The 13,329-nt window shown below is 31.2% G+C and overlaps 1 protein-coding gene across 9 annotated transcripts in view; it reads left to right on the top strand.

Annotated features, from left to right (window-relative positions):
* The first annotated feature begins 331 nt into the window (after window positions 1-331).
* LOC125043154 (solute carrier family 22 member 15-like) overlaps window positions 332-13,329 on the top strand; it is a 21,538-nt gene continuing 8,540 nt past the window's right edge. Inside the window, exons 1-3 of one of the 9 annotated variants that reach the window (XM_047639131.1) lie at window positions 372-476; window positions 10,902-10,940; window positions 12,558-12,918. In XM_047639131.1, the coding sequence (XP_047495087.1) occupies window positions 12,789-12,918 (130 nt within the window). In that variant the 5' untranslated portion in view covers window positions 372-476; window positions 10,902-10,940; window positions 12,558-12,788. Of the gene's footprint in view, window positions 500-10,901; window positions 11,073-11,285; window positions 12,919-13,329 lie in introns of those variants that run through there. The other 8 variants (XM_047639135.1, XM_047639130.1, XM_047639134.1 and 5 more) reach the window with 8 other exon arrangements.

The raw sequence follows: 13,329 nt of genomic DNA, 5'->3' as shown, positions 1-13,329 counted from the left end.
AAGACCCTTTTGTTTATGACAAATCCAAATTCCTATTGAAATCCCGTAGAAATTAGTCAAGAATTGTTTCCTGATTTAAATTTCCCGCAAAGAATATGCCACGTGTTTTAAAACAACCTTACCGAGTTTACTGTCAACATACGTGTTTATATTTAATATATATCAAAATTCAAAGTCGTTATGAACCAGAAAATGCTGATTATTTGTTTTAACTTTTCATATAGCTGGTTGTCGGATGCAAATGCAATTGCAAAATATAATCTTCTAAATGATACATCTACAAAAAATCAATAAATGACACTAATATTAAAGGAAGCCAAATTAAAACAATTACACCTCGAACGATATGAGTAATCCGAGAAAATGCACCGCGATCCTAATCCGAAAAGAGGAATCGGACGGAGTGGCTGGCCTCGTCCGAGTTGGCTCAGCCGAGGCGAGGAGTTTGACAGGTGCTGGCGTCAGGGCTCGTCCAGGTGAGGCCTTCTCCGATTTGCAGGTGAAGTCGGGATTTAGACCATGTTGTGAACTTTTCTACTATTCATGAAGGGTGTTTAGGATTAATTGAACACCTTAGTATAGCGCGATTAATTGTTCAGCGTTGCGCATTTTGATAAGATTAACATGGTAAGCTTAGAAGTGATAGGCCTACACATTGTATGGAATAGATTGGTTTCTAAAAAAAACAACGTAGATTTGACTGAACCAGAAGTGCCAGATTACAGTTTATAATTTATATCTTCATGACATATATATCTATGTCTATATTATTATTATTATTATTATTATTATTATTGTTGTTATTATTGTTGTTATTATTCATATATAGCCTAACATGTTTGTTATTGTTTTAAGAAATCCTGAAATGGTTATCAAAGCAAGTCTGAATTTTAAGGTATTTGTGCCTTTGGTGTACCAGCAAAGTCCAAAAATTTGTTAATTTCTAGAATAGGTGTCCTTAACCCTATGCCTGCAGATAACATGATATAATACAATGACTGTGATGTCATAATGACATACTCGGCTCCATCGACTCATCAGCAGGAGCTCGTCATTTTCCAATAGTAGAGACATTATTTGTTTAGGGTCACTTTTAGATAAATTGAATGAAGAACTTCAAATGAAGTAGCTTGTAGCTCAATGAAAAAGAGCAACAAGCTATTAGGCACTTAATATTGTGCTTGAAGTACTGAACAAGCCAGTTGTGATTGGGGGAAATTGCCAATGTGTAACAACCCCCCAGCTTTACTGACCAGTAACCAGTTTTTGGGGAATTTGTTACTGGTGGACTACTATCGATGTCTTCTAAGCAAATGTAGCAGTAATTGCAGGTGAAAATTATAGAGAAATACAATATGACTGGCATAAGCTCTCATTAATTGCACAACACTTTGGGATCAAGTGAGCAGCCAGAGGTTTCCCTCACTCAATCTCCACATCACTCGTGGAGGTTTGTCACTTGGACCTGTCTGGGGTTAATCTTGCAGGTCAGATGTATTGGAAATTTTCCATTCCTGGTGTGTGTGTGTGGGGGGGTATCTCATGCTGACCTCACCAGTTGGGTCTAGTGTTGTTGCTGTTGTGGCCCAGTGCCAACTAAGGCCATTATTAATGCACACCAGACTCTTGAAAATAACCTAAAAATTTCCTTCCACATTCTGGCAAAATAAAGCTTGTTGAATGAATAAAGAATCTAGGATGTACTGTGGAATTATTTTTTGTCTTTGCCAGAGTACTGCTCATAAATACTGGTCAATCTACAAAAAGCAGTGAAACTCAGAATCAATCTAATGACACAGCATTTGACTAGATTTTTTTCTTTGTTTTGTTTTTGTTTTGTTTTGTTTAACCAATTCATGCCTAATGATGTCTAATTAAGTGTCCATGCCACATGCAGTTGAGCCTGCTCAAAGTTGTTTGCTTATTTATGCCAGAGTGCAGTCCATAAAGACATACAGCCTCTTAAATGTAGGCATAAAAGTTTTTTTTTTTTCTTTTTGTAATTTCCTAAGAGTTGTATATGTAACAACCAGAAGCATAGAGAGAACTCCAACAAGGATCACCAAACAACAATATGTAGGTCTATTCAGACAAGAGAGAACTCCAGCTGGTCTCTCAGATTAATTATAGTAATTATCTTTGAATAAGGACATAGTTCAAATCTATACTGTCATGGTATATGTAGTGGAGGTTTGTTAGCTATTGCCAGAGTGCTAAGAATGCAAGGACCACAGCATTAAATTTGTTGAAATCTTTAGCAACCATGTCTTAAATGAAGAATGTCTTTGAAATTATCAGGTTGATTCCATCTTTTTTACCTTGTATTATCTGTATACCTGAAACTAATTTTAATATTTCTGACTATGAATAGTAGATCATATTGGATTGTATATAGATGTAAGATTGAAAATTATATTTATTGAGAAAATATGTATAGCATTTGAAAAGTTAGGGAAGGATTATGAAGTCTTGGGCTGTTCACTGAATCTGCTGTATAAAAATAGGTTGCTAAAAATGTTGGAAAACCTTTATATTTGGTACTGTAAAATACTATCATGGGGAATTTATAGTATATATTGCAATTAAAATGCATATTTCCTGTCTGATAAGAATGGCAAGATAATATAATACATTTCACCAGTCAGGAATAATGTACTTGTATCATAGGGATTCCTCAAGAATGTAAGTTATTTTTAATTTCCCAAATTAAAATTATCAGATCTGATTACTAAAAACAGAAAAGAAATAACAGATCTAAAAGAAGTAAACACAAGAAAGAATATAAAGCAATTTCTGCACAGAACTACAGTTTTTAGTGAAAGAAAAACAAAAACAAAATGGAGGATACACGCATATATATATTTGTATATATATATTTGTATATATATATATTTGTATATATATATATTTGTATATATATATATTTGTATATATATATATTTGTATATATATATTTGTATATATATATATTTGTATATATATATATTTGTATATATATATATTTGTATATATATATATTTGTATATATATATATTTGTATATATATATATTTGTATATATATATATTTGTATATATATATTTGTATATATATATTTGTATATATATATATTTGTATATATATATATTTGTATATATATATATTTGTATATATATATATTTGTATATATATATATTTGTATATATATATATTTGTATATATATATATTTGTATATATATATATTTGTATATATATATATATTTGTATATATATATATATTTGTATATATATATATATTTGTATATATATATATATTTGTATATATATATATATTTGTATATATATATATATTTGTATATATATATATATTTGTATATATATATATATTTGTATATATATATATATTTGTATATATATATATTTGTATATATATATATATTTGTATATATATATATTTGTATATATATATATTTGTATATATATATATTTGTATATATATATATTTGTATATATATATATTTGTATATATATATATATTTGTATATATATATATATATTTGTATATATATATATTTGTATATATATATATTTGTATATATATATATTTGTATATATATATATATTTGTATATATATATATATATTTGTATATATATATATATTTGTATATATATATATTTGTATATATATATTTGTATATATATATTTGTATATATATATATTTGTATATATATATATTTGTATATATATATATTTGTATATATATATATTTGTATATATATATATTTGTATATATATATATTTGTATATATATATATTTGTATATATATATATATATTTGTATATATATATATATATTTGTATATATATATATTTGTGTATATATATATATTTGTATATATATATATTTGTATATATATATATTTGTATATATATATATTTGTATATATATATTTGTATATATATATATTTGTATATATATATATTTGTGTATATATATATTTGTATATATATATATTTGTATATATATATATTTGTATATATATATATTTGTATATATATATATTTGTATATATATATATTTGTATATATATATATTTGTATATATATATATTTGTATATATATATATTTGTATATATATATATTTGTATATATATATATTTGTATATATATATATTTGTATATATATATTTGTATATATATATATTTGTATATATATATATTTGTATATATATATATTTGTATATATATATATTTGTATATATATATATTTGTATATATATATATTTGTATATATATATATTTGTATATATATATATTTGTATATATATATATTTGTATATATATATATTTGTATATATATATATTTGTATATATATATATTTGTATATATATATATTTGTATATATATATATTTGTATATATATATTTGTATATATATATATTTGTATATATATATATTTGTATATATATATATTTGTATATATATATATTTGTATATATATATATTTGTATATATATATATTTGTATATATATATATTTGATATATATATATTTGTATATATATATATTTGTATATATATATATTTGTATATATATATTTGTATATACACTCACAACACACACACCCACACACAACACACACCCCACACTAAAACACACACGACACAACACCAAACCCACACACACACAAACACCACAACACCACACACAAACCCACACACAAAACACACCACAACACACACAATAAACCCCACACCCCACACCACAACACACACAACACACACACACAACAACACACACAACACCACACACACACACACACAAACACACACACAAACACAAACACACCAACACACACACAAAACCAACACACAAACACACACAACAACCACACACACACAACACACCACAACACAACACACACAAAAACACAACACACACCACCAAACACACACACCACACCCACACAAACACACACACACCACAAACACAACACCACACACAACCCACACACACCAACACACCACAACACAAACAACCACACCACCCCACAACACACACACCACAAACACACACACACACAAAACACACACTACACACACAAAAACACACCACACAAACACACAACACACACACACAACACACACACACAACACCACACACACAAACACACACAACACACACACAACACACTCAAACACAAACACACACACACACCACAAAAACACACACAAACACAACAAACACACAACACAACACAAACACACACACACACACAAAACACACCAAAACAACACACCACCCAAACACACACACACACACACAAACAAACACAACCCAACACACACCAACAACCCACACACACACACACACACACCAACCACACACACAAACCACACACACACACAACACCAAACACAACACACACCACAACACCACACAACACACACACAACCAAACAACACACACACAACACAAAACACACACACACACAACACACAACACACACCACACAAACACACAACACCACACACACACACAAAAAACAACACAACACACAACACACACCACCAAAACCACACACACACACAAACACACACACCACAAACACACAACCACACCACAACAACACACACACCACACACACACAAACACACCCCACCACACACACAAAACACAAACAACACACACCACACACAACAAAACACACACCACCACACAAACACACACACACACAAACACAACACACCACACAAACACAACACCAACAACACACACACACAAACACACCAAACCCCCACAAACCAAACACACACACACACAACACACACCACACCACACAAACACACACACAACACAAACCACACACACAACACAAAAACCACACACACACCAAAACACACCACACACACCACAACACACACACACACACCAAACACACACACACACCCCAAACACACACACACACACAAACACACACACACCACACACAAACCACACACACACACCAAACACAACCCACACACAACACACACCACACACACAAACACACCACACAACCCCAAACAAACCACACACAACCACACCACAACACACAACCACACACCCCACAACACACAACACACAACCCACACACAACACACACACCAACACACCAACACACACACAACACACCCCAACACAAACAACCAAACACAACACACCCAAACCCACCACACACAAACACCACACACACAACACACACACACCAAACACCCACAAACACACACACACAACACAAACCACAACCCAACACACAACCACAAACAACAACACAACCACACACCACAACACACCCAACACACACACACCACCACACAACACACACAAACACACACACACAAACACACACACACACAAACACACACCACCAAACACCCACACACCAAACACCACACACCCACAAAACACACACACACACCACCACACACAACACACACACACAAAAAAACCCAAAACACACACACACAACACCAAACACACACACACACACACACAAAAACACAAACACACCCACACACACAAATCACACACACACACACACACACAATACACACACCCACACACAAACACAAACACAACACCACACAAAAACCCACCACCCCAAAACCCCAAACACACACACACACAAAACCCACAAACACAAAAAACACAAAACACACACACCCACACACAAAAACACACACACCCACACCCACACACATCCCCATTGCCACCAGCCCCCCTCCAAGTCACTGATACACCCCCACCACCCATCCCCATCCCACCCCCCACTTACCCCCAGACACTACCCGAGTGCCCTACCACACCCCCCAAACCCCACTACCCACTAAACGGTCGAGATCCACCTAGTCTCACCACTATCCCTAACATTACCAATCACACAACACAGCTAAATGAAAGCGAGTAATTAACACAACCCCCCGAGGGGCCCCCGGGTGGAAATTAAATATTAAATTCCAAACCCGGGTCATGGGGAAATTGATATCCCACCTATCAAATTCAGTAATGCTTTATACCAACTTACATAAATATACCTAAAAAAACTGACTTCGGTCCAAAATTTCTAAATCAATTTCCACCGAGTTCCTACGGAGTGTGTAAAAAACCTCGCAAAAATTTTTATAGTACAATAAGTTAAAATACATATAAATGGTTTATATACATTTATGTCTAAAATAAAATAAAATACACTTTATGTAAAAGTAAATATAATTAAACACATGAAAGTATAACAAGTAATATACACAATTTTTGTAAATGTATAAATAAAAACCATTATTTAAATATGATAAACTATACCCCACAAGTATGTAATAAGTAAGTATAAACTATACACACAGATGTAAAGTATGTATAACTAAAACACACATGAATGTATAAGTAGAAAATCTATACACACATGTAAGAATAATGTATATCTAAACACACATGTATGAAAAAGTAATTTAAAACTAATACACACATAATTATAAGTATGTATATCTATACCACACATGTATGTATAAGTATGTATATCTATACACACATGTATGTATAAGTATGTATATCTATACACACATGTATGTATAAGTATGTATAATCTATACACACATGTATGTATAAGTATGTATATCTATACACACATGTATGTATAAGTATGTATATCTATACACACATGTATGTATAAGTATGTATATCTATACACACATGTATGTATAAGTATGTATATCTATACACACATGTATGTATAAGTATGTATATCTATACACACATGTATGTATAAGTATGTATATCTATACACACATGTATGTATAAGTATGTATATCTATACACACATGTATGTATAAGTATGTATATCTATACACACATGTATGTATAAGTATGTATATCTATACACACATGTATGTATAAGTATGTATATCTATACACACATGTATGTATAAGTATGTATATCTATACACACATGTATGTATAAGTATGTATATCTATACACACATGTATGTATAAGTATGTATATCTATACACACATGTATGTAATAAGTATGTATATCTATACACACATGTATGTATAAGTATGTATATCTATACACACATGTATGTATAAGTATGTATATCTATACACACAGAGTATAAGTATGTATCTAGTATGTATAAGTATGTATATCTATACACACATGTATGTATAAGTATGTATATCTATACACACATGTATGTATAAGTATGTATATCTATACACCCATGTATGTATAAGTAATGTATATCTATACACACATGTATGTATAAGTATGTAGATCTATACACACATGTATGTATAAGTATGTATATCTAATACACACATGTATGTATAGTATGTATATCTATACACCACATGTATGTATAAGGTATGTATATCTATACACACATGTATGTATAAGTATGTATATCTATACACACATGTATGTATAAGTATGTATATCAATACACACATGTATGTAATAGTATGTATATCTATACACACATGTATGTATAAGTATGTATATCTATACACACATGTATGTATAAGTATGTATATCTATATACACACATGTATGTATAAGTATGTATATCTATATACACACATGTATGTATAAGTATGTATATCTATATACACACATGTATGTATAAGTATGTATATCTATATACACACATGTATGTATAAGTATGTATATCTATATACACACATGTATGTATAAGTATGTATATCTATATACACATGTATGTATAAGTATGTATATCTATACACACATGTATGTATAAGTATGTATATCTATATACACACATGTATGTATAAGTATGTATATCTATACACACATGTATGTATAAGTATGTATATCTATATACACATGTATGTATAAGTATGTATATCTATACACACATGTATGTATAAGTATGTATATCTATATACACATGTATGTATAAGTATGTATATCTATATACACATGTATGTATAAGTATGTATATATGTATATATTTATTTATACTGCTTTATATAATATTCAACCAGATATCATGAATTCCAAAAGCTTTATGCCTTTGTGTATTTTTACCAAGGCATAACATATGCTTTCCATTGTTATTCAGGAGAAGGTAATCTACTGGAAAAAAAGTTATGATCTGTGAATTTGGTGACTGAGAAAGATGATTTTTATTCATGAGTAGTGTTGTGTGAAGGAGACATTGTGTGCTGGCTTATACAGCCTATATCGCACCAGTTTCCTATGGTTTGCTGCATTTTAAGGTCATGTTTTGTTAGTCTTCTATATGGGACTCAAGTTCCATATTTACATGAAAGCATAATGTTAAGTCAGATAGTCAAGTCATCTAGACTCTTTGGATGTATTCAGAAATATGATTGATACACTACAACCTTCAGCTTGACATGTTATTAGGTCAGTCATGCCATTGACATCACAAAATGTCCACAGATGTAACCTGGTATCTGCGTTCCTTTTTTTAGTTTATGTGAAGTTTCTTTTTATCATAGGATATTTTCTTTATGGTTGAAGGACAGGTTTACAAGGATTTAACAGATATTGTTTTGTGGTAAGTTTCAGAAATTCTGTACATGCATACATAAAACATGTATTGTGTGTTCTCATAGGCCTACATATATTTCACACATGCTTGAATGCATACAAATGTATGTACAGATTTACAAATGTACATACTGATATATGTATATACTTACATCTGTACAAATTTAGGTAAGGACATAATTACACACATAATTACGTATGTACTTGCTTGTGTATGTACGAACTTAGGCATGTACATATGTATATACATACATATGTATATACATACATATGTACATATATATGTACATACATATGTACATACATATGTACATACATATGTATGTACATACATATGTACATATGTATGTACATACATATGTACATATATCTTAAAAATGTCAAAAAGCTGCCAATAACGCATACATAAGTATGTACATTCATATGTACATATGTATGTACATACATATGTACATATGTATGTACATACAAAAAGTTCAAAAACCCCCTTTGGAGAAAAACACTTCGTTCCATTTTTTTTTTTTTTTTTTTCTCTTCATCTTTCCCAACCCCTTCCCCTGTCCAATTCCTAAGGTGTAAGAGCTCTATAACCAATCTTTCAGGTCAGGTCTGATCACAAATGAACAACAAACCCTAAAACCTCCCATCTCCTTGGTCAGCACGATACTACCAGAACAGGTGCTGGGAAATTGTCCTTACCCGTTTACGAATAGGTCACAACCACCTCACACATTCATACTTCATACCCATCTCTATGCTTGTTGTTCAATGTTCCTCTTTCAGTCGCGTGCGGAGCGACATTAAAAAAAAAAAAAAATCTGTACAGGAAATGTCAGGCGCTTCTGTTGTGTTTAGCAGATCGCCATATCTTATGGCAACACATTTGCTAAATCGTTAATTTATGCCCGTAAAGCAGACGGGCCAGAAGTTTACATTATCAGACAGGATTGCTTCGTTGACGCGTCTGCTGTCATGCCATTTGTAACACTGTTAGAACTTTAATCAGCTGATGGAGTTATCATCAACAATGAGTTTTAAAGTTAAAATACACAAACAGATGGATTTGAAGAAGGAAATATTAGGATAATGCCATTTTAGTACCAGGGAGTCTACATATAAACTATGGCATTTAAATTATCTTTTAGTATAATTACTGCTCTAAAACTCATATTTTGATCAATTTTCTACACACACACACACACACACACACACACACACACACACACACACACACACACACACACACACACACACACACACACACACACACACACACACAAAACGATAATGATCCCTTAAAAGAATTATGCAGTTCACAAATTTAATTTTAATTATTCTTTCAGGTGGTGTTTCATGCCTAAGAAGCTGGAACGGAAAGTAAAGTATGCATCTTACCATAGATGATGTATATGGAAGAATTGGACATTTTGGAAATAGACAAAAAATTTATTTTTTTGTACTATGTAGTCTCAATGGATGGTGTGCATTCCATCAACTGTTAACTGTATTTGTTGGTATGTGCAATGGAGTATTTATTAGTTCTGTTACTATATTCTTTTTAACATATCTTTCCTTTCGGGGAGAAGGACAAGGTGATTGATTAATTTAGCAACATACGTTATTGCCACTTGTTTGAATATCGGTATTTTTGTAATGCTTGGAAAGGGGAATATTCATTATGTATCTTCCATATATGCTTGAATTAATGCAAGGGAATACTTTTGCAGTGACTTCAAGGCCTACTTCCTCAGAGGGAGGGTGGATTCAGAAAAGATAGCATGTTAAGGAGCTATCTCACTGGAGTTTGTACCTGCAATTGATTCACAGTAGCATTTATATCTTCAAGTTTTAACTTTTTTTTGTTAATGTGGATTGTGCATTGCTTGTATGTAGAAGCTCCTCTGTGACTGCTCCTGTTGATGGGTGTTTTTGTGTTTAGTGTTATATGAAGAGGAAACTTAGAAAATATGTAAAGGAACTAAAATCTCTTCTAGTTCTGTAATTTTGTATAATAACGTTCTTCCACTGCTGCCTTTGTTCATTAAGCATTTTTCATTTTTCATGTCTTTGTATGTTTATTATACATGTTTGATTTTGACTTGTGTATGCTAACTGTTTATTTATGCTTATTCTGTAGTTTTATTTCTTAGGAATTTCTCTTTTATAGTAATCTTTTCTTCTTGGTCTTACTGTCACTAACTTGCTTCTAAAGAAATCTTGAAGTATGTTTTAGGGAAAAAAGTAGTAGAAATTTAACTTCAAATGTTGGGTTTGGAATAATTGATGATCATGTGAACATCTAGATGTTGTGATTTGTAGTTAGGTATAAATTGGCAGACACATGGATGGTAATTATGCAGTTTTGGATTTATTATCAGATTATATTTTTTTAATCAAGAGTATTATAAAACTAATAAAGATTGCTCCAGAGCCAGGTGATTTAAAGTACTTTTGAACACACTTTTGATAGATATAGATAGAACTAATTAAATAAGGCCCAGAGCGAGAGAGCAAGAGAAAGAGAAAGAGAGAGTTAGATAATTAACAGAAAGAAAAGTGAGAATAATTTGAATGCATGTACAAGGAGGTATTTAAGAAAAATAGCAAGAATAAGTGTTTGTATGCATAAGTAATATTCATCTTAATTAGTTCTGTGTACATAAGTGTAGGCTTTTACCTTGAGTTGTGCATTTATAATGATACTAATATGTGAATGTTTTGATTGTTTTACACAACTGATACAATGCAACAAATATCATGTATCAATTCTGGTCAGAAAATGTACTAAGAAGAGACTGATATTCTCTAGGGAGTGAATGTTAATTGTGGTAGCCTTGTTCTCTTGCAGGAATGAATAATGAGTACTGCTAACACTAACTCGGGATGTCTATAAGCCAGCATGGGCTGCTTGCTATATAATTTATTTTGCTAAATGTAAATTTATATTTTTCTTTAAGTGTTTAATTATCTGTATAAGCCTAAATGGTTTCTATTTCTAGAAGTGAACAATAATCTGTGATTTTCCTAACTTGAAGTACAATGACATTTTGTAACCACTCATGAAAGAACAGTGGTGTTATTTCCATATGTGCAGAATAAACAAAGTGGCAAGATAGAAGCAATCAAGTGAATATTAAATGTACACACATTAAGATTACCATCAGTTTATAATCATCTGCTCAGAAAAACAAACAGACTGAAAGGCAAAGTGATCACTCTACTGTTATACAATGCATTATACAGTGGATGATGTGTTTGAATTGATTGGACAGTTCGGTTGGAGCCAGAGAACATACTTTCTCCTCTTAGGTATTCTTCAGATCTTCGTGGCTCCTCAAATGCTCCTTAATGTATTCACTGGTAGGTGGCTTAAAAGATATTCTGGCTTCCACTCCCCTCACTCACACAAGGAATTATGGGTTATCACTCGATGCACTTCCCTAATCAATGGTGGTTCTGGATCTTTTCTTGATTGTATGTACTCATTGATTTGTATATTAGTTCAAAGTAAGCTGTTTTTCATTCATTAATTAAATTATTATTATTATTATTATTTTTATATTTGTTGCATATATATATATATATATATATATATATATAGATGTTTTGTTTTGCATTCCAGATGGGTTTCAGGCTGATTTGGACTGGCTGGTTTTAGTTCTAGGGGATGATTTCTTGTATTTTGACTCCTTTGGTATATGATTTATTTTCCATCATATATCTCCTCCTAAATTACCAGGATCATAGTAATTTATTCTCTTTTGCCCAACT

The sequence above is a fragment of the Penaeus chinensis genome, chromosome 33 (genome assembly GCF_019202785.1).
Source record: "Penaeus chinensis breed Huanghai No. 1 chromosome 33, ASM1920278v2, whole genome shotgun sequence".
In the NCBI taxonomy this organism is placed as follows: domain Eukaryota; kingdom Metazoa; phylum Arthropoda; class Malacostraca; order Decapoda; family Penaeidae; genus Penaeus; species Penaeus chinensis.
Note: the sequence above shows the minus strand (reverse complement) of the source record. Positions and strands in the feature narration are given on the sequence as shown.